Consider the following 24,255-nt stretch of genomic DNA (forward strand, 5'->3'; position numbering starts at 1 on the left):
AGGTCTACTGATTAATACTGCTACCGGTATGTCCAAGGTTGCGAGTGAATATATCATCGACTCTTGGAATCTTTGCAGTGAGAGCGTGTGAGTTAGAGCCTCATTTAAGCCAATATATAGTGAGTTTTTAGGCAGATCCATAATCTTTCCATACATTGTAAGATCACACCATTTTTTCCTGGAAGAGAGAGATATAAGACCAAATTCATGGCGGATGATACAATTAGGAATTGCCGATGAAAGCTGTAATACTGATTTAAAGAAGCATCCCTGTATTCAGTCCAAGATATTATTTATGTTTAAAAGACATATGTTAAGGGTGTATAAAAGAACACTTTCCACCTTCAGATTCCAGAAGTCAAAAATCGGTATCAGAGAAAAACTGCAATATTTGCCATCAATAATTTTTGCTTGGGACAGAAGCGGTCTAAGTTTGGCCTTGAGTTTATCATACCACATTTTCATTGAATTAATTTTTGATACTGAATACCTCAAATAAATTGTCTCCTGAATGATTGGTATATTGGTGTCAACAATAGTCCATTTATACATATTGTATTTTGATTTCTTGTTGTGCACCATTATACACGTTTTTGTAGCATTTGGAGACAGATTATGTTCATTAGCAAATTGCTCAAACAAATTGAGCTTTAATTGGAGCCCCGCTGGAGTAGGATCAAACAGTATAACATCATACGCAAAGGCCATCCATGATATACGGGTTGGTCCTAGCCTTATGGAGAATACATTTTTTTCCTGCCATGATCTATCAATATCTCTTATATAGAGACTGAATAGGCATGCTGCCAGATTGCATCCTTGCTTCAATCCCATTTCTGTAGGAATGGCATCTGTTGTGTCTCCTTCGATGTTAACCCTTATCCTATAAGATGCATCTGCGTGTAAACGGGTTATCCAGTAGATTAAGTTAGGTGGGACCTTCATTTCCACTAGCTTAGACCAAAGAAGATTCCTGATCACTGTATCAAAGGCTGCCGATATATCAATAAATGCCATATACATAGGGAGGGCATCCTTACGTTTAGTTTCAGCAATCAGTTGAGCTATTACAGCAGCGTTCAGAGAGGTACTCATTTGTTTGCGGGAGCCCGTTTGGAATTTTGAGTATAGGGAATAAGTTTCAATATGGTTTTCTAGGTCACATAATAAAAGTATAGCAAAGACCATGGCTTCTGTATTAATTAGACTAATCGGTCGATAATTAACTGGATTCCTTGGGTCACCTTTTTTGAAGATTGGAATAATTATTGAGGTGGTCCAGGACTCCGGAATGCTACCAGTTGTACGTATCAGATCGTATTTCGCTTTTAATATGGTTGCCCATAATCCCGGGTCCGTTTAATAAACACAAGGAGGTATGCCATCCACTCCGGCAGATCTTGAGAACGTTAATTTCCCAATTGCCCATTCTATCTCCTCTTTGGACCACTTCAAAATGGGCGTTTTACTAAGAGGTAGGAAGTGAAAAGGGTAATTCTTTAAATTAATAGGAATAGTATATTTCATGGTGATATATGAGATCCAAGAGTTACTATCAATAATGTTAGATGCAGATGTTACCTCCTTCTTTGTTTGTTTTATAACTTTCCATAATGTTCTCGTGTCATATTTACAGATTTAGGTGATCAATAGACAGTTGAGTTTATTTAGATGTAAGGATTGCGCACTCCTTACCTTAATCTTATATGTTTGAAGTATAGATTTACGTTGTTGCTGATAGGTAAAAGACAAAACACCCTTTTTCCTTAGATACCTAAGGTTTCTGTTTTTTTCCCTTTTTAGCTTTTTACATTCGGGATCAAAAGGATGTGTAAAGCTTCCATTACAAACCGTATATTTGTTACCTATTGTAGAAATGACGTTTGTAACGAGTTGGGATACTGAAGCTTCCAGTTCTATCATAGAGCTCAGATTAGTGCTGTGTGTCTTAAATTTAACATCGAGAGCCATGGTTACACGAGAGGCTATTTCCCTACAACGGCCTGGATTCCAGCGCATAGAAGTCTTAACCTTGTGTGTTTCAGGCAATTTTAATGTTGCTACATTGTTTAAATAGCAGCTGTCTATACCTAAACTTAGAGTCAGAGGGTAGTGATCGCTTCCATGACTATCCTTGAAATCTACAGTGTGGACTAAGGGAATTAGTTCATTGGAGAGAAATAAATAATCAATCAATGTTTTCTGGTCACCTCTTTCCCAAGAGTATTGCTGTCCTTCTGGGTTGCACTGAAGAAAGCCCATATCCCAGTCATCAAAGTATTCCCTCCATTGCTTCCAAAAACAAAGGTGGGGACCCCAACATGGGCATCTGGGGTAAATTCAATATATGCTAACCAGATAGGATGCCCTATGCACTGAAAGACTCAATAATGTGTTTCAGAAAATTGCATGCTGAGGACCAGTGAGTGTGTTCATTATTACAAATATATCATTTTTTTCTGTTACAAATTCATAAAAAACATAATTTCAAAACAATTAATTTCAAACATATTTTTTGTAAACAACGTTTTTTGTGTGCAAATAACGCATTTTTGTGTAAACATTTCTCCTATGCATACATCGCTAACACACAATTCAACCATTCATTTTCACAGCCAAAATCTGGTTTAGATAAAGACTTTCTAAATAACGTTTGCAGTACTAATATTCCTATGTGACAGTCCACTATTCTACATCTAGATCAGATTTTGGCTGAGAAAATGAATTTTCACAGAAACAAAACGTTGTTTACAAAAAATATGTTTGTTTGAAATAAATTGTTTTAAAATGATGTATTTTATGAATTTGTAACAGAATAAAATGATATATTTTTAATAATGAACACACTCTCTGGTCCTCAGCATGCAATTTTCTGAAACACATTTATTGAGTCTTTCAGTGCATAGGGCATCCTATCTGTTTAGCATTCCCTCCATTGCTTCCCATATTTCCTTGCATTGGGTTCAGCAATTTGCTCTATACCGTTAGATTTCACCAACGTTAGAGTGCATAGTGCATTGAAATCGCCCCCTCCAATTATGAAAAATTCATTCATTGCAGAGTAGATTCCAATATACATTCAATATGATTATGCTTTTGAATTTTGAACCCGGCATCGTATGCGAAATTACAAGTATGTGTATTGATTTCCAAATGACCACAGAATCATGGGAAATATTGTTATTAATGGCAATTGTTAATCCACCAAAAGTTCGGCCATTCAGTCCTCTCATAGCTGGTACACAGTGCGTGGAAAAACCCTCTATAATTAATTTGTTGAGCTGCATAGTCTCTTGTAACAATAAAATGTGTGGAAGGTCATCATATTGAGAAAGTGATCTCCATTGCTGTATATTATTAAAACCACAGGACGTCCAAGTAGTAATCCTAACTGGCTTAGCGAAGTATTGCTAATGCTTTTCCCCTGATGTACTATTATTCAAAATGTTTTTTAGAAGTGGTTCTACCCATAGCATATCTTTATTATTTCCTAAAGTAGCCATTAGGTTAGAAATACATATTTGCTGATCCTTAAAGTACACATTTCCCTCTTTCAGTAGATTTGATTTATTAGTAATAGCAGTCATAGAGTACTGCAGGAATCCCTGTGCTTTCATTTCATCAACAAAGCTGTGCAACACAAAAACTCCTGAAAGTCTTGTCTATATGCCCAGATCTGTTTAAACATATTTACTGAAGGGAGATAGCATATCATTCTGTAATTGTTAGTACGGGCTAGAGAAATTCTAACTAAATCATTAGTTGGTAGGATACAGAGCCGTGGAATGTTCGACAATGAGGACAAAAAATAGGTGCAATTTATTCGCTTTGTCCCCAATATCTCTGCATTACCTTCCAATCCGATAATACTTGAGTTGGATGGATTTAGGATGTCCTTGCTACACTGCTGAAATATATTTCTTTGTAGGACATAATTTAACATGAGGGTACAGTGTACCGCCAAAAGGGTATCATTCCGATTCCCCACTAAAAATGGGACGTTGGAGTTGCCTACTACATCAAATTGCTTATCATCTTTCTCATCACTAGGACGACCATCTAGAGCTATCCTTACCTTTTGAGCCTGACCATTTATGTTAGACACCTCTTTAAGTATATCATTGTGTGTGATGAGACCAGTATCCAGGGTATTACGCAGTGTACTAATAATCTGACCGCGTTGTTCACTGTTTGATACCTTACTTTGTATGTTCCTAGGTGCATCATTTATTTTAACCAAATTTGAAAGGACTTTTGGAGACAGAGTTTTTACTTGTGCACTGGTAATATCATTGGTTAAAGAGGTTGCATTCGTGGCTTGTGTCTGTCCCGGCTGACTGTCGCTAGGGTCTTGTAGAGATGGTATAGAACGGTGTTTACTAGCAATGTTTATTATAATATATTTTTGTTCATGCGCTGGTAAATTATCTATGGGAGGTCGCTCAACATATTCTGTGATAGGAGCATAAGATCTGCATTTTGCAGTTACAAGCTTCGGAGACTTCATGGGGGCAAGCATCAATGGTACAGCTTTGATGTTTTTGTTTAGATTAATCTGCTGTGTGGAGGTGCATTTTCTTAGTTTACTAGTAAAATACTTATTTAGATTTTGTTGTGTGCTCCCATTTATGGTATTAGTAATGACAGAGTCACTTATTTCCAAAGTACTGTCTCGTTGCACACATGGTGATGAAGGGGTTTTGATGTTGTGAGCCTTCCGTACATTAGGAAGATTTTTTTTGCTACTCAAGTTGGGAAGGAGAGCAGCTTGGCTCTCCTCGGATAACTGCTCTACATCAATAGGTGCTTCATCATTGTGTAAAATGCTAGCAATCGTAGTACTATGTCTTTCCGTAAGTGGTAGAGCAGTCTTTACTTGTTTTTGCTGTAGTAGCAAAGTAGGACTTTTAGAGTCAGGTGCATTCCTCCTCTTGTTCTTGTTCACGGCTCTTTTTAGAGCACGCTGATGATTCTTTTTGGAGCGACGAGACATAAAAGTATCTTGATTGTGTCCTAAAGCATTCGTTTTTAGCTTGTTTTCAAGTACCTCCATAACATTCACAAGGGGAGTTGGACTGTCTGGTGATTCTCTTGTCACTAGGGCAACTACAGACCTCCTTCGTTTTCAAGCGAAGAAAGGATTTTTTTGCCTGGTGCAACGACAAGACCCAATTCTTTTATAAGATCATTGTTGTTCATTATCTGAGCCCTAAGAGTGTTGATATGTTCGCTTGTTGGTTTTTGAGAGTCTCCATTCTCTTTTGTGTAGGATACAATTTCAGTCTCAACGAGGGAATATTGAGTAGATTTTTCAGCTAGGATTTTACTTTCACTAACATTGCTGAACTGGACGTTCACACCTTGTTGGGTAGACCTAGCAAAAAAGTATCCTTCTAGTTTATCCATTTACGAGGTCATTTGCTTTAGGGAACTTTTTATATCTCTTAATTCAAGATGGGTGAGGTCATGCCCTTTGTCCAGCAAGTCCAGTATTCTAATTATAACCGGAACTCTGGACGGCTGCACTTCATCAAGATTATTGGATATATTTGCATTCGGACAGGATGATTCAAATTCAGTTTTTCCTATGTTGGTATTATATGGTGGAGAGAAGCAAAAGGGATCTTTGTTTACTGACAAAAATGAATTTGTCATATCTTTTATCGCAGATGAATAGGGGTTTGACCCTAAATTATGTAAATTATCAACCCCCCTTCTAACATTCAGTGGTGGTTGCTTATGTCTATCCGAGGGTGAAACCAATGGTGTCAGTAAACCTATTGAGAGACGTACTTGATCATTAAGAGCTGCAATCATCTCTGGGCCAGCTGAATCAGAATCATCATGGGCGATGTTAGATTGGGGGGAGTTTGCTACCGTTTCCTTGGTCTCATTTACAGGTACATAAATATCATTCAGAGGTAAGCCGAATGCACCTTGAAGGACCTCATGATGATGTCTATCAAGTTTTGTATCGATAGATTCATGTATCATCACAGCATGTTCAAACAGATTCGGTACAGACTCAATGTTTTCGGGTTTATTGCCGTCAATAGTCGATGGATGCGCCCCATTTTTGTTTAAATATCTACTTTTAAGCAGTACTGAATCACTGGTGGCAGCGTCAGAATACGAGGTGTTAACACCGCAGAATAGTGCATCAATGTTTTTTGCAGTGATGGCGGGCAGCACAACATCTGTGCAGCGACCGCTGCACAATCCACTCGCCATTGCGATATAACCTATCAGCAGTTATATATGTACTGTACTAGGTATAAGACAAAGGACTCTCAATCAAAGTTGTTTCGGGGCAAAGTTAAATAATCCTTTGTGCCATAGTGCAGAACTAAGTAACTTACTATAAATTTATATGCTTACCACAGCCCCACACACCTCACCACCAAACACCACACTTAATGACACTTAAATGCGCACAAAATGGGCATGCGCACTAGTTTATATGGAATTGCTGGGTGTTGCTGTGGTTGGGGGGGCGTGGTTTAGGATCGAGTCGAATTTTGGAAATTGAAGTCGTGTTCAACAAAAAAAAAGATTTTAATGAGCTCTATGAATTTCCCCTCTCTGTGCTAAATAATAGAGAGGGGAAATTCATAGGGCTCATTAAAATCTTTTTTTTTTTTAACTTGAAGACTTTCAGTGTTTCTTGGGCCATCTGTGACAACATGCTGGGAATGGTCCGGTGCCTGCTGCCTTTTTTTTCTTTCTGGGAGAACCCTAGCCAGGTGTTGATAAAATTGCTGTCAGTTCCCCGTGATCCATTTCCTATTCATATTCCGGAAATCCAGTCCTTTTTTTTGCTCAGTAAAGTGATGCATTTTGGGAGTAAATGTGAGCAGGGGTTTTGTAGTGAGCGGGAGCAAGGGTGTGCATCTGTGTTTTTGTTAAAACCTGTAATGTATATATTTTCCAATCTAGGTTTTGGAATTATGAGAATGTTGTTTTTAGGAGCTGTAGATTGAACTAACAAGCATGTTTTTTGAAATGATATGGTCAAGACTGTCAAACGCCCCTTGTTCTGAGTCGGGAAAAGATACTCTTTTAGCATTTATGAATTCCTGGCAAAATGTTTCTGTTTCGATGTGGTCTGAAGGATTTGGGATCCAATCCGTGTTTTCTGACTGATAATGTGACGCATTATTGAAGATGCGGTTTTAAAATCTCTGTCCCTGTCTAGATGTTGTTATTGACTTAGGACTGTAGGGATTTGAGTAGGATTCTGGAAAATCCCCCATGTACCACCTCCAGTCTGGATGAATTCATGCACGTGTGCATTGGCCACAGTTTACACAGACCTGTGCAGATTATGGTTATACTCTCTGGTACAAGACAAGTGTTACCTAGCCTAGACCTAAAAATACATACCAAAACTGACCTGTTGTTTTCTTTTTGTTCTTTGATGTTTCAGGGAACAGACTCTGAGAGCTGGAAGATGAAAGCACATTTATCACATCTGATACTTCTGTATGCTACTCTTGCACAGAGCTTCAAAGTTGTAACCAAAAGGGGCTCAGGTAACTCAATCTTTACATTTCTTTCTGACGCTGCATGGTGTTTTAAACAAATTGTCATGTGGTAGATGTACTAGAGATATTTCGGATTAATAATGAAAAATGATCTTGTTACTTACCGGCAATCTTTATTAGTACCGCCCCCTGACAGCCTTGGGTATTTATGACCTGACTTGTCCCATAATCTTCCATTCAATACAAAAGGATGATCTAACTACTGGGGAGAGAGAGAGAGGGGAGGTTGTCAGTACTGTGACAAGGAAGTGCAGGACAAGGAATGATGACAATGACTGTTAAGTAATCAGAACATGTTCTCTATATTGCTCTCCTTCATCACAGTACTTTTCTGTGTACCAAAGATTCAAGATAAGACTAGGCATGAAAAAGGAATGACAACCCCCTGCACAGCGTGGGAAGTGACCATCCCATGGAGAATCATAAGGAAAGAAAGGGGAGTGTAAAGGACATCCCTCACAGAGACCAACTGATTAGGGTCTGAAAATAAAGGCACTATGTATAGACACATATCCATGCGGATCCACATGACTACTTCAGGTAAGCCAAGGGCCCTTGCCGTGTCCTAACCAAGGGGCCGCCAGCGAATCACATGAACATCGGGAACATCAGGGAGGAAGGCATCCCCAGGCTGACTTATTAACTTGAGCAGCCTCAAGGATCAAACCTATCAGTAGAGGGGCCTAGAACTCTCTTCAGCATAAAAACGAAACAAACACAACTATGTTTCCAGAGCCAAATTATCAGGAAGAGCCTGAGAGAAAAGACTCTTTTAACCAAGATTACTCTACTAACTACTTGCCTGCGGTAGTTCAAGTGTGGGTCCATTGGGGAGGAAGGAAAGTGCAAGGGCAACTCATTTGGCTTGGAAGCAAGACAACGCAGTGCAACACAGGTTTGAATCCCGATCCCATGCTTAGAAATCACTCACTGGTATTAAGCTCATTTTAAAATGACAATAATATTGATCATAATCCTGCTGTTGGAAAGTGGGTACCAAAGGGCTTTTAAAAAGGTTATCCCAGGCTGTCTACTGAGCACGAGGCTAGGCACCGCTCTAAGAGGCAGCAGAATGAGGCTCCTATAACCCTCACCCCCACAAGAAAACAATGTACTTCATGGAGAGTGAGCCCCATGTACAAGAAGCACTGCAAAGACCTCCTGATTTGGCACATCAAAAATAACCAACAAACAATCCTGCCCTCCAGGCTGAAACCCCTAGCGTAGCATGTCAGGTGGGTTGAAAGAGCAAATACCTAAAGCAGGTACAAATAGGTGCCAAAAGTGCCCAGATTCAGCCCTACAACCACAACATCTAACATATAAGCCATGCATATTCAGCTTGGTACCATAGACACACAATATCTGAGGTTTGGAGGAAAAGGAGGACATGGGCTATTTCAGAGAACAAGCTTCCCAAACCCACCAAAACAACCCCAGACACTATCCTCCAGCATACCAAGTTTGAGATCAGCCTCACAACCATAACTAGCAGAATAGTGTTAAGAAGACCGACAGGGAGAACTCTCTCAAACATGTTATTGTTATTGTTATATTGCATGTGCCAATGATCTAAACAAGGAACAATATATCATTGTAAAGAACAGGCCACATGCCTTCAGAAGGCAGAAGGTAGGAATGCAAAGAGGGTCAGCAGGCTCCGTTTTCCTCACCATGGAGGGCTACGAGGTTCAGGAGAACTCAGTGTGTGCAGTCCACTTATTCTATAAAGTGCCATGGGTACAACTGCCTTACCACACCATATGCCCACTTCTTTAAGAGGCCTACAATGAACCGCAAAACTGTACCCATCCAAACCATCATCTGACCTGCTCAAACCACCTAGGCTATCTCTACACATGTCATAGACACCTAGATCTCCTTTTAGAAAAGCTTGCATGCAACTGTACATCAAGTGCCTCTAGTAAATGGCACTTCTGTTCCCCATGAGCAGATCCATTCATAACCCACAAAGTTCCCATTCTGACATGGCACAGGCAGAAAGTCCTGATTCTCAGAAAGTGTCTGAAACTCTGGGAGGAGCATAGGCCAACCTAGGCTCCTGAACACAGGAAAGTCAGGGCTAGGGATTTGCTCTAAGAACAGCGACCCCGCCTAATAGCACTACCAGCCAGGACCAAGCAACCTGCTGCCAGGTTGGTGTCCAGAAGGTTGCTAAATTATCACCCCATCAGTGTCCTTTATATACAACCACGGACACCCTCGTATCTGGTCCAGAAAAGAGACAACTGGTATCACTGAACCTGTCACCACCTACACCAGAGTGGGATGGGAGCACATGCCCTCTCCTCCCCCTAAGTCTGTAGTCAGCAACTGGAGAAGGGCAGAAGGAGTAATCCCGAGAGTACTCATGCCCACCCATTTACCCTGCTGCAACTCAAAATAAAGTCAGGGTACCCAACCGACTAGTGTCGCCATGGAAAACAAAGAAGACAAATCTGAAGGTCAGCCAAGAAGAGGAACGAGGCTGAACCGGTATGTGACAAACATACAGCAGGTGCCATCACCCGTGACAGCTGAAATAAAATGAAAGCAGAAATACAGCACCCACACTGGCCTGTACATGTCTCATGAAGCATATCTCAAGCTACATACCCCAGGACTGGAGGGATAAGGAACTGCCTGATACCAAACCCTCTGACCTGACCCTGCAGAAAACATGTTATGACACCAAGCATGTACTACCTTGGTAGTTTGGGGACCTGTAGCTACACTCCTGGTCATATAGCCAAACACTGGACTCATCTGCAAGCCATGTGATCACAGAGGAGCAAGATACAGTAGCCAAGAAAAGGGGACTGTCATTCGAAACCTCCTTGGTACCACCAGTCAAAATGCTCAGAGACCTGTAATCTCCATATCCTCTGCCTTCCTAAGGAGATTCTTTCATTTATTAGCTGAAGCGTAAAGTCCATCTTTAACTCCAAAGGGACTGTGGCCTTGTAGTGATGTTGTCCCTGCATTCCTCACGTGACAGACAGGAACGAAACACTGTGGACCTAAAATTTCATCTAGAAAAAGACTCAGCCCTGTGTGAGTATTGACCTTGTACCTGCAGGGCTCACGGTCCAGTGGTCTAACCATTGTGCTATGCATGTTCCACCAAACAGCAACTGAAAAAAGACTTGCATGGACATTTCTATTATCTGCCAGTATAGTTGTACAAATGTTGTTCACTGAACGAAGACCTGTATTTAACATTCATGCTTGGGTTAGATCATTGTCCCTTCATAAACATTCAAATCCTGATACCAACATAATCAGTTGTGGTCAAAGAGGTTTGTGCAAAAAGGAAAAAGGAAGTATAACACAAACAGGCGTGTTCACCCACATATAAACTGGATTCAATCTGCAGAGCAGACTGGGAGAGAGCTTGGCTTGCAAACTAATTTCAACTGCTGGCATGTGTCAGGTTGCCTTAGGACCCAGTGGAAAAAGTTAAACTTTTCTCTGTTGCTGCTAACCTTGTTCCTCCTGAATGGTGCACTTAATAGAACCCACACCAACTCATACTATCCAGATCAAGCTGTGACCAACTGTAAGGAAATACAGGAACACCAAAAAGCGAGTGTGGGTGGGACAGAGGGAAATACTTCAGGACAGTCAGCCTGCTAGACCCCTTCTTTGAAGCAGCACGCAAATCCCCTCCAGAATATAAAGGGTGGAGAAAGGGTTTTCCCAAAAGCGTCGGAAGCCTGTCCACTGTGCTGTGGGAGGGTTCACTGCCCTGTGTTGCTCACTGCCTATGTCTGCTCAAGTTTCCATTGCTGCAATTGAGGGTACTGCCCAGACCTATTCCCATCCTAACACACTCATAATCCCATCAGACTGCAGTCGTTTTCGGTTGCAAACCTGAGATTGGGGAATCAGCCGACCCCATACACGGAATAGTGGCAATGTATAAGAGGCATAGAGATTAACACAGTGCCTGCAGTCCTTTTCTCCCCTACACACTGAACTCAAGTCTTCTTGGAGGAGTCTTTGCAATCCACAGAGCCCCATGCAGTGGTCCTTCCTTAAATTTGGTGGGCTGCAGGAGGTAGGGTTGTCCCATCAGCATGGAACAGAAAAATGTGTCTGATGAAAAGCTTTCATCAGACCTTGGGTCGCCAATGCTGTAGTAAAATCTACCGAAACGTGTTTCACTCTTTCATATGATGCGTAGTGGAACAAATGATAATTGTTAGACTTCCATCTAAAAGATAGGCAATGATCCTTTATGGTTTTGCTTGTGGCTTTTTTTAATTTTCAAAAGTTCATTTTAGTTGAGGAAGCAGAATTCTGTGATTAGATTAACCTTTGCCACGAGTCTTTATGCGGTATAAAGCTGCTTGAAAACATTCACAACTTGAGGGCTGACTTGAGTCCTATTCAGGCAATCCACAATTCAACATTTATGTTAACCTATGATCCTAATGCAGGTTTCACTGACGCTCTCTGTCTCCTGATAAATGCGGTCCTCGCGCGTCGGCTGTGCAAGAAAGACAGCCTGTCCACTGTGCTGTGGGAGGATTTAAATCCCCAAATGCTGCTCACTCCATATGACATGGTCAGTGCATACATTTCCAATGCTGCCAAAGGGGCTTAAACCCAACCAAAAGACTCAAACCTGAACACAGAATAGTGGCAAAGTATATAAGAAAGAAAAAAAGCAGTGACTGCAGTCGTAATCTCCTCTACTCACTTTGACCTCAAGGCTCCTTGGAGGGGCGTCTGCAATCCATGCATTCCAAAGCAGTGATCCTTCCTTAATTCACAGCCAAAGAGTGTGCCCAAGTGACCCCAGTAGCTGTCGATGCCTGTTTCTAAATCTCAGTGCCTTACCCTTTGCAGGCCCAGAAAGAATTATCCACAGCCACCCACAAGCCTAGGTATTCCTGACACTCAGCCCAGCAGAAACTGCTAGATGCCCCATACTCACCTGGCCTTGGGCTGAGGGGGAAATAACAAAACAGCATTCTTAGACCAACCAAGCCAAACGGGCCTCTCAAGAGTTTATTTTCCAGAAGGGCAGAGAGTAAATGTAATTATGGGTCATGTTTGTTGCTTTATAAAATGAGCTGTGAAGGGGTGGGGCTAAAGAAAAAAACAATTTTGGAAAAGGGTCCTGTTGGAATTCAGATCACCGTAAATAAGCAGAGGACAGTGAAAAGGAAGGCAATGCTACTGTGTTTCTACAAATTGCTTTGACAAAGAGACATAAAATTATTTATTACATCAGTCTGTGATATGAGATTCTATGTCACGACATTTGACTCTTGCACTCCAGCAGTTTCAAAATTAACTTGAAATGTACAGAAAAATCTTTTTTTTCTCCCAAAAATAAACTTCAAATCCCCACAAGTGTTCACTGTTCTGTAGTTCAAATGTTAAACTGGCTTCTTTCTCTGACATAGGTGTGTCACTTTCTGCCTGGGTCCTTTACTCTTCTTTTTCTGCTTGTCAGCCTGATAAGTACCCTTTCGGCTATAGAGCATTGTGTGATGTTATTTATAGCGTTTTCAAGTGGATGTGTGGTGTATTAAAGGCTCATATGATGTTAACTGAGCTCGGATGATGTGCTTTCAATGTAATTCTTGTACACATGCTTAATTGCATCTGCACGCACGGAAGAGATCAGTACCCTATGGCGCTGCGCGTGAACGAATACGAAGAGAGCAAACACACGGAGAGAGCGAGCAGGGTCTTTTAGTTATTCAGCTCATGCCTGTGACTTCTGCTCGTCCCTTTGTTTAGCTGCGCTTACAAATGCCTTTCATTTGGCACTGCCCTCAGTTGTCTGTAAAGCAACGTTAGAAGGTGAAGAGCCATTGCGCTAGCGTGCATCCACCCAGAGCCGGCCTTAGGGGGGGGCGAGCCGCGTGACTGCCCGGGGTGCCACGCCCCCCAGGGCGCCTTTTGCCCCTGCCACGCCAGCTCGGGGGAGTCTTTCAAGGGCTCCCCTGAGCTGGCGTTGTGGGACAAGGCGCAGCAGGCGGCCTTTCACTGTAAAAGGTGTCCTCAGCGGTGGGTGCATTTAAATGCGCCCCTCTGCCGTGGACACTTTTCACAAGAAAAGGCACCATTAGCCTCCACCACGCCAGCTCCGGGGAGTCTTTCAAGCGCTCCCCCGAGCTGGCGTGGTGGCAGAAGGTGTGGCAGGCGCCTCATTGTCATTGAATAAACCCGCGATGTCGGGCTCATTCAACGACAATGGGGTGCTAACGGCACCGTTAAAAAAAAAAAGTTGCCCCCTCCTGGCCCCGCCCCCTTCCGCCCCGCCCCCGGTTAACCAGGCCGGCCCTGCATCCACCAGAGTGCCAGTATATCATGCCCACAGTGACTCACAGGGTTTCACACGGCATCACAGCCTGAACATTTTGGAGCCCCACACAGTGCGACGTTTGTGCAGAACGCGATCGCACAGTATACAAAGCAGAAACATCCCGCATTGCAGGCATTACCAGCGAACGTAACTGAGCTGAAGTGCTCTTGAAGTTCTGCTCCTCCCAGCACTATCTCAGATATGAGAATCCCCTCAGTCTGCAGGGTCAGGCATCTGGCACAATAGTGCAAATTCACTGACCAGTATTCTTGACAATAACAATAACAAGCCTCTCATTATGGAAAGTGATAGCTGGAGTGAGTGCAGTCTTGAGGAAGGCTTCCAGGAGGGAGATGCCCAGGAAGATAAGAGTGGTGTGTTGAGTGAACAGGATACTGACCTGACTCTCAGTTTCACGAGAGTCCTTGGGGATTTTCTTACGGAAGCTGTGCTGCAAGGGGTGAAACCCCTGCAGGAGAAGTTGCTTACGAAACAGACCCTTACTGGGAGTACTGGCAAAGTTGGTGGCACTCAGCTATCGCAAGGACCATCTGCTCACCACACCCTGTATGACAGGGACAATGAGGGAAGTAATAAGATCCAGAAGAGGAAAATCCCTTTACTCCCCCGGATCATGCTAATGAGGGGACTGTTAGACCCCTGAAGCCGCTGATGCATTCAGGAATCTACAAGATGCTTTCATGCAAAAATCAGCAGTGTCCAGCCTCCTTACCCCCGCACCAGGGGAAGATAATATGGGAGATACGGTTATGGAGACCGAAGTAGGCCGTATTAAAGATAAGAATAGATAGTGGGAAGATGTACTACCCACACCTGAACAAGAGAGAAAGATTGATTGATTGATTGATTGATTGATTGATTGATTGATTGATTGATTTATAGAGCGCCTTACACCACGGCGCTGTACAATGGAACAACTTAATACAAAGTAACAACAACAAATAACATTGGGAGCAAAAATTACATCTTGAATCATTCAACAACAAAACAGTGCAAAGAGCAATTAACTGAGGGGGGGAAGTGGCTTGGGAATAGGATTGGTGAGGGGGGGCAGGAGAAGGATAGAACGAGCATAAATGGAAGGGAGAGAGAGTGAAATAGGAGAGGAGAGAGAGGAATTAGATGAGGGAAAGAAGGGTGGGGAGTAGAAAGGGCAGAGGGGGGCTTTCAGGGTGGAGAATGGAGGAGGAGGGATTTAAGGGAAGTGCGAAATGAGGGGAGGGCCGTGGAAGAGCGGATTGAGAGGGGGAGAGAGTTCCAGTGCAGAGGAGCAAGGAGTTGGAAGGAGTGGAACCGGGAGGAAGCGCCGGGGGAAGGAGGTACAGTGAGAAGGAAATGGTCAGCGGAACGAAGGGAACGAGAGGGGAAGTAAAAGGAGAGAAGGGAGGAGAGATAAGGAGGAGCAAGACCATGTAGGGATTTGAAAACAAGGCAGGGAAAGCAAGGCAGAGAAAGAGACTGAGAAACGAGAACCACTCCCAAGAACAAGCTCTGGAAGTTTCTGATATGTTTGATCCAGATACTATCAGGCACCCCAGGTCGACAGAATGGCAGCCGTCTCTGAGAGTGGTGCAATATATCTCTCGGAGACTGAGGAAACCCCTTGAAAAGGAGACAAAACACTGGATGAAGTCAAAAAGCCCAGGGCTGGAGCTAGCCAGCAAAGTGGTAAACACGTCGGAATTGGATCCTAAAATGGCCACCTTTGTTACCAAAGCCTCTAAAGATATTAGAAAAGGCATCTTTAGGTTGTGGTGCAATTGCCAAGAGAAAGTCCTCGACTTGACCAGCCCACCCGCTAAGATCATGGATCTAGCAGAGAGAGCCAAAAGATACTGGAGAACCAGTGGATGTGACATTTTGGACAACTGGGCTAAAAGAGCAGTTTGTTTACTGAGAAACTCCAATAGCGCCCTCTGTACAGAGAGAAGACAAAGTTTACTGCTGAAGATCGACAATAAGCTAGGTGATCTACCATCGTATGAGGCTGGACAAACCACCCTGGGGCTCCTATGCGGCGAGGATTTCACCAAGGAGATTAGAAAATGGGTTGGCACTTACACAGCCATAGAAAAGGCCCAATCATCGATTAGAGCAATTTTTCCTAATAGAGTTTTTGCCAGGACTGGCCGATACAGAGGTCAATCGGCTGGTCGCTACAACTCTCAAAGGAGACCTCAAGACTCCAGCTCGAAGTATTGGGAATCGCGTCTATAGGATTAATTCTTCGCAGCGAGGGGAATAAAGAACCGAGGACGCAGGGGAAGAAGCTACAATCGCTATCAAGGAGGAACTATCAAGCGGTGCCTGGGTATTGCAAAAAGTATTGGGGTTCTGACTAGAGTTCCTAGACGTCCCGTGCCAAGTAAGGGTCCCCCACACTAATGCGTATTCTAGGTGAGGACTGAGTCTTACAGAGCTACAGCAGCTAGTATAGAAGGGAGCCATAGAACAGAGCCTGGTTGAGTTCTGCGCTTTAGGAGCTACATGTTCCGAGTACACAGAAAGGAGAACATGTGTCCAGTAATAAATCTGAGAGAGCTGAATGGGTGGATTGTGTACAAGCATTTCAAAATGGAAGGCATCAACCACCTCAAAGACAACCTCAGACACAGTTATTGGCTCACAAGGATAGATTTAAAGGATGCATACCTTAACTTCCCGGTGGTGGAGATAGACCGACCCATACTGTGTTTCAAGTGGAGGGGACAGATATGGCAGTTCAAGACTTTTCCATTCTGATAATCCTCAGTACCTTGGGCATTTACAAAGCTCATGCAACCAGTTGCAAGAGTGAGTAGCGTGGTTGAGGGACATGTTACAATCTCTCAGATTCCTGATCAACCAAGAGAAGTCCAAATTCATACTCAGGACGAGGGTGGAGTTTCTGGGGTTCATAGTAGACAACAAGAAAGCGACCCTGGAACTGCAAACGCACATGATGAAAGCCATCAAGAAAATGGATGTCTCCGAAAGGTGTTTTTTTTTCCATTCAGGAATAGTGGGGCTGCTCCAAAATATGGAGGTACGGACTGACCAAGCCATTTTCGGCAGTGTACCAGAGCTGATTATCAGGCGCCAGCAGATCTGGCTGGGGCCAGATGTGGACATTTAGAAACAGGTGAGAAATGGACCTCTATGGAGTTAGAACTTCATTTCAATTGTCTAGCAGTACTAGCTGGGTCTTTCAGCGTCAACACTTTCACCAAAAAAAAACTTGCATTGTCCTAAAGATGGACAATATTTCAGCAGTAAGATACATCGACCTTCTAGGAGGCACAAAGTCCAGGATGTTAGTAGACCTAGAAAGGGACTTCTAGCATTATTGCATAAAGAGAAAGATAGCGGTCACAGCAGTGTATCTTCCAGGGAGCCAGAATTCAGTGGCGGACTGGAACTCCAGTTATCTGACTGATGCCAGCAACTGGATGCTCAACAGGGAAGTATTCCGGGAGATAGCGGAGCTCTGGGGCCCCTGGGGAGCTACCTCTTTGCCTCTAGACTGAATGCACAATTTCCAGATTCTTCAGTTGGACGTTGGATCCAGAAGCGCTGGGGATGGAGGCTTTCCTGCACTCATGGGTGGGAGCAGTCCAATATTCCTTTCCCCATTTATGATGTCAACGAGAGTCTTAGCAATGATGTGCCAGGAGAAGGCAGAAGCAGTGTTCATAGCGCCAGCATGGAAAGCTCAAGCATGGTTTCCAGTTCTGATGGAACTTTCTTTGGATTTCTCGCAAGTTCTTCCACAGGATCCGCGGCTCCTCACAGAACCAGCTGGGAGATTTCCTCCTCTGTGGCTAGCGGGGACCCACCCGCTTCTAGCTTGCAGGGTGTCGGGAGCAAGTGGAGTATTCTGGGAATTTCAGGACATGCTGCCCAGCTTATCAGAGAATCCTGGGCACCTCCGAAACACAGAAGCTATAACGCTGTGTGGGGTAAATGGGACAACTGGTTATCAAGGACAAGGTCATCATCTCATTTCGGCACTTGTAGTTCAGATACTCAATTTTTAGCATCCCGGCTATGGAAGGTAGGGTTTTCAGGACGTTGGGAGTGTACAGGCGCCCTATCTCTGTGGGACATACTCTAGTAGAGGGGAAACCAGTAGGAGAGCACCCAGCGGTGATCAGACTCCTCAAGGGAGTCATGTTCAGAGTTCCTCCATTCCCGAACATTCTTTTACATGGTACATCAATGTGGTGCTGAGACTATTGACTAGCTGGCCACTAAACAGAGACCTTTCGACACAACAGTTGTCGAGGAAGCCAGCCATGCTGCTTTGTCTTGTCTCCTGTAGGAGAGTTTCAGCTGTCAAAGCTCTCGAAGTGGACAGGAAGATGTTCTACCCTAAAGCCATTGCCTTCAATGTGAGTCATATCTTATCCTTACTTACCAGAGCAGCCTAAGCTTTGTGTGGCTTCCTGTATTAAGAAATATGAGCGGAGGGCAGAGGAATTGCGACAAGCGCGAGTCACGCAGCTCCTCATTGCGCGTAGGAAACCATATATAGCAGTAGCAGCAGCGACTATCGCTAGATGGTTGTGCAAAGTTATGTCTCTTGCACGGATTGATATGGACAAGTTTGGCGCACATTCTGTGCGAGGGGCTACTGCTTCCAAAGTGTTTGTCGGGAGCTAGTCTCCAACATATTTTGAAAGCGGTGGACTGGTCTAACGACTCCTCCTTTAGGATGTTTTACTTTAAGCCAGTGTCATCAGTTGCAACAGCAGTGGTGGATAGCTTTGAACAAACATAATGCTCACCTCCAGTCTTGAGATAGAATGAAGATTACCCAAGCTTACAGCCAGGGAGTCTTCATTCGATTAAAGACACGGAGGCGAGCAGTATTCCACCCAGCATATGTGTATGGATTGCATTAAGTATGTCATGATGGATTGTGTTGCCTGAATAATAGACATATGCCCACCCTTATATTGTTTTTTCGTCATGCAGGGGATGACCAGAAGACGGGCTAGAGGGATTGGGATGACACTAGGTGTCTGCAGCAATACTGACCAGGAGATCCTCTAGAGCGGATGGTCGCAGTGTTGACTTCAGTTCACAGTGCATCAAGGTTGTTGGCAGAGTCTAAGTTTCTAGTTCAGAGCATCAAAGAAGCGGAAAGGACCTAGGCAGGATGTGACATAGCTTTGTCAGAGAATCAAGTCATTAAAAGGAACTACAGAACAGTGAAGACCTGTGGGGATTTGTAGTTCATATTTGAGAGAAAAAAATCTGTACAATTCAAGTACAGTTTTGAAACTGAGAGCAAGAATTAAAGAAGTGACACATAAAGCACGCCTCTGTGTCTTTAATAGAATCAAGACTCCCTCTGCTGTAAGCTTCAGTAACCTTCATTGTCATCTAGCACTGCGAGTCTGTGTGTGTGTCATGTATACAGATGCTTTCAAAGTAAACATTTACGCCCAGCAATGGGTACCATGGCGCTGAAGTACACCACAACATTTCACTACAATTGTTTTTGGATCACAGATTGTCAGTAGGCTCATATTTGATGAATTTCCTGGTGATAAATAGTCGACTGGTATTGTAAAAGACATAATACACAGCTTCTTGTATTCAATATGTTGTGCTACTGGGTGCCAGTGTTGCTGATGGAGTACAGGAGAAACAGGCTGAGTCAAGCATCAGCATTTTAAACTCTGCAGCTTCTTAATGGCCTACTGTAGCAGTCCTAAAAAGGTTGGCCTTGCTCTAGATGAATTTAAACACTTCAAAGAGAAAAAAAGACAACCTCTTTGACACCGTTAAATCAAACTCTTTTGGATAGTGCCTTTTTTGGCCGACTTCATCACTTTGGTAGTCTGCAACAAAACATAGTTCTTATCTGTTTGGACGAAAAAAAAGGCTTGCAGCATGAATTTTTTATTTTGTACATGCACATTGGCTTTGCAAGACCAGTATGGTGGCGATAGGTGCAGAATAAAAGCTTATTAACAGAACACAACAATAATTATGCACTGCAGTGACATTGTATTATGTACAGTTATTTAATTGTAGATTGAATGTGATTAATGTTTCGATGTTGCTCGCTTTTATGATAAAATGTATTACACATCAGTCAAAAGATTAATAGGACTCCAGATGCCTAAATGCAAATATTTTACCAGGCTTGGCAGTAATGCCCATTATATATAATGCCCATCATAACAAGATTGGGCGACACTATGGAGGCAAATGTTGTATCATACATATTGCTCATACTTGCCAGATAAAGCATAAGTGCCCAATCACTGTGGTATGCAGAAACCAATTGAAACGCTGATTGAAGGCGACGCTGTTTCTTGTATTATCGTTGAACTTTTTTGTTTGACAAGAGGTTTACGGTAACGTCACTTATACATCTTTCAAAACGACTAAACGTTTACTGCTTGCGTGATTGCCATGTAGGTGCTCGGGTGTCTCCTGATGTGCTTGATTTCCTTGGGAACATGTGTATTTTTGCTTTATACTATAGTGGCTACACTGCTAATACCAGTGCCTCCATTCTGTGCAAGTGCAGGCAAATATTATCAGGGTTTTTGTGGACTTAACGCCGCCCATATTTTACCAGTTCTGTTACAGTAGTAGCCTATGATTTCAGTCGTCTTGTCACCTGTCAAAGCACCATGAATTTTCCATGGGGAGAGAGGAAAATATCAATAATGACAACCAAAAAGAAGAGATGTATAGAGAGACAGAAAAGTAAAATCGCGGTAGAGGAGATGGGTGGGCGAAATAGGAGTAAAGTGAAAGAGGAAGATAAAAAGGAGAAAGGGATAAAGGAAAAGAGAGCCAAAGAAGAAAGAAAATCGCAAAAAAGGGAGACGATGAACGAACAGGTAAAAAACTGAAAAAATGAAAAGGAAGACAGCTAGAAATAGAAATGAAAAGAGGTGAAGCAAGAATGTGAGTAAATGGGAGGTAGCAGGATGAAACAGAATAAAAGACTGAGTGAGACTGAAAAGAAAACAAAACAAACCGGTACAATGAGCGGGAACAAGAAAAAATACAAGAATAAATTGAAAGTGCAAGGGTAAACTGTAGAATTAAGGAAAAAAATAGACAATGGAGATCAGGTGGAAGACGGAGACAGAAAGTGAGATAAAGCCACAGCAAAGTGGAGCAGTAGGTAAAAGAAGTTGGCCTTGGATACAACAAATTTGGAGATTGCAGTAAAATAGACCCTTGATCTCTGATGACATCACAAGAAGTGATGTCATTTGACCCCAGCCCGAAGTGACATCCCAGGAAGCGATGGAACACAGACTTTCACCCCTTGACAAAACAGGAAGTGGCATCACATAGCATTTTTCCTACCACGAAAAATATGGTTTTCAATATCACTGTAATGCGATGTAAAGTTCATATAAGAATGGATCACCATATGTATCGTTAATATCAGCGTGTATGGGCCATATTACCAAATTACTGTGAATACAAGCAGACCTCCAAGGCCAAATGATAATGATGTATTATTACATAGCACTTACCTGTAAGCGCCTTTATATAGAAAAAATATACATACAATATCACCCAATCTGTGTTGGTACTCATTTATCGACCTCAGAAGAATGAAAGGCTGAGTTGGCCTTGCCTTCAGAGGCGTTCCTAGCGGGAAATTGAGAGGGCTATAGCCCTGGGTCTTTTGTTGCCCTGGATAGAAGCTCAGGGACTACAACCATAAGGCCTAGCAACACCCCTGCTTGTCGGGTTTCGAACCTGCAACCTGTAGATCACACACATTGCGGCAGCGAGTGCTCGACCCACTGAGCTAATTTATCAACTACTGACATCTTACCAGCAATAGTAAAATGAGCAATTACATGTCTGAATGTTCTCAGAGGCAGAAAGCAAATTACACTCTGCAGTGGATACCATTCAACTGGTAACTGAGATTTAAGAGCAGGCTAGTTCATCTGCAGGTCTGGTGCAAAGTTGGCCACTTGTCAAGCCTGCGTGGATCTACTTTTCAGACTTCAGAAGTTGGTAAAATACATATTATTGGGAGGGTTCATAACTGTGTATTAAAGAATTTAGAGTAGTGCTGGGAAGGCAGCACACTTGCATGGCAACCCCTAGTCTGGGCACTCGTTACGTCATACATGCAAACACACATCCCGAACGGTGTAAGTGTGGCACAGTGAAATCAAGGGCCACTTTGTGTGTATATGGCCAAACATTTCTACACTGTACCTGGATTTGGTGACACAGAGATGGACGTAACAAAGACAATGGGAGAAAAGAACATGTTATAAATGCAACTTTCGAAAAGAAAAATACATACTCCGAAATAGATGCTTATTCTAAATGCTTTTTGGACGTTTTTGTCTGCATTGTGAATTTGAGGTGTTTAAGAACAGACTAAATCAGTGACTCACCCCCTGAAGTGAGCCTGAAATATACCTGTAATGAGGCTAGCAATTATTGTATAGATTTTCAGAAAGACAAATTATTTGTTATTCCTATTGTTTCTTATTTAGGGTCACTGCTCAAAGTGTTACACTTGTGGCATCCCCTATTTTTTTATGAGGCCTGAAAAAGAAAGAAAGCCAGCCACTCCAGAAACAAAGAGCCACATGGCGCTGGCCACAGCCACAGCCACGGAGCTTCCATTAAAAAAAAAAAAGAAAGGGGTAGAAAGGGGGACCATAGGGGTAGCAAGGGAGACCTCAGGGGTCACAGCTGCGACCCCTGGCAACCCCCAAAAGATGTCCCTGGTGGAGATGATAGAGGCAAAATGTGAGGGATTTAGCTCAGTGTCTGAAAGGATAAGTGAAACATAAAATTCAGGAGTTGGGCATGCATCAATACCATTCTTACTCAAAATACTGGACAGGGCTGCTTACTTGCAAATTCAAAACCACCTATAATCCAATAACCTCTTGGGCCTTCACGTCAGGCTTCAGATCTGGTCATAGCACAGAATCAGTCCTCGTAGACCTAAAAATACAAATGGACGAGCTCAAAGACAAGGTCAACCTAATGCTCGTCCTCTTACTAGATCTATCAGCGGCCTTTGACCCGGTCAATCATAAATTACTCGGCAAACACCTTCCCTCGTCTGCTCATTTCTCAACCAAAGCCATGCAATGGATACAGTCCTTCCTCACCTACAGAGCCATGAGGGTATTTGCCCGATGGCAGCTGATGAGCTTTCCCCAGTCTCTTGTGAAGTTCCACATGGATCTTGCGTTTCACCTACACGAGAGCGCCAGGGGACCACTCCGGTGGTGATAGTACGCAGTAAAAATATCCTTTAACATTAACATTACACTATATAACACTAAGCCACATTTTGACCATCTGGATGACTTGGGTGTCACCTATACTAACTACGCGGATGACACCCAAATCCTTATTCCTATCACAGGCTCGTACGACACTGACTCCAAACTACTAAATGAAATATACCAAACCATCCCGGCCTGGATGGCTCTCCACGGCTTATGCCTAAATATCGATAAAACTAAGTTACTCCTTATTGGTTCACAAAACCGACTGAATAAACTAGACGACCTGTTTAAATCCTTTCACATTTACAGCATCACCATTAAAGTATCCAAAGAAGTGAAAACTCTAGGCGTCTACCTCAAGTCTGCCCTCACACTAACTAGACAAGTCAATGCGATGACCTCTGCGGCAGCCTATACCTCAAAACTCATTAATGCCTGCAGACTCTTCCTGTCAACAGACAGTTGTATCACCCTGGCTAGAGCCCTCATATTATCCAGACTAGACTATTGCAACGCCCTGTATGCTGGAACAAACAGTTGCAACCTGAAAAAACTCCATGTGATACAAAACAATACCCTAAGAGTGGCCCTCAACATCCCTAGAAAAAATCACATTACCAATGCAAGACAGAATGCTCACTGGCTGCCAGTGTAGAATCGAATCTCCTTCAAAACCCTATCTTTAAATCACAAGTGCCTTTCAAATTCAGCTGCCAAATATATAACAAACCAATTTACTAAAAACCTAACCAACAGACCTACTCGTTCTTCCCAAGCACACCTTCTAACTATCCCTAAATACAAACTTCAAAAAGCAGGGGGCAACAGCTTCCCTGTGGTAGCAGCCAAACTCTGGAACACTCTGCCACTTCCATTAATAGCCGAACCATCCTTCTGGACCTTCAGAAAAAGTTTGAAAACCTGGTTTTTCACACATGAGCGGTACTGTGCCTTAACTCTCATCTACAATCACATGGCTTACCAAAAGTTTCCTGTATACCAACTGCCCTGTACATTCATCCTAATACTACTTTGTACTCATGTTCTATAATTATGTTATAACTGCATCAGTGCATATGAAAACTGTAGCTATCTATTCTGCTGTTGTAACCGTAATGCAATTTCT

The 24,255-nt window shown here is 42.9% G+C and overlaps 1 protein-coding gene across 3 annotated transcripts in view; it reads left to right on the forward strand.

The window, feature by feature from the left end:
• IL1RAPL1 (interleukin 1 receptor accessory protein like 1) overlaps positions 1-24,255 on the forward strand; it is a 2,334,001-nt gene that overhangs the window by 614,842 nt on the left and 1,694,904 nt on the right. For all 3 annotated transcript variants that reach the window (XM_069637303.1, XM_069637304.1, XM_069637302.1), the window contains one exon: positions 7,427-7,532. In XM_069637303.1, the coding sequence (XP_069493404.1) occupies positions 7,451-7,532 (82 nt within the window). In that variant the 5' untranslated portion in view covers positions 7,427-7,450. The remainder of the gene's footprint in view (positions 1-7,426; positions 7,533-24,255) is intronic.

The sequence above is a fragment of the Ambystoma mexicanum genome, chromosome 7p, assembly GCF_040938575.1.
Source record: "Ambystoma mexicanum isolate Mex_15411 chromosome 7p, UKY_AmexF1_1, whole genome shotgun sequence".
NCBI classification, from domain to species: Eukaryota; Metazoa; Chordata; class Amphibia; order Caudata; family Ambystomatidae; genus Ambystoma; species Ambystoma mexicanum.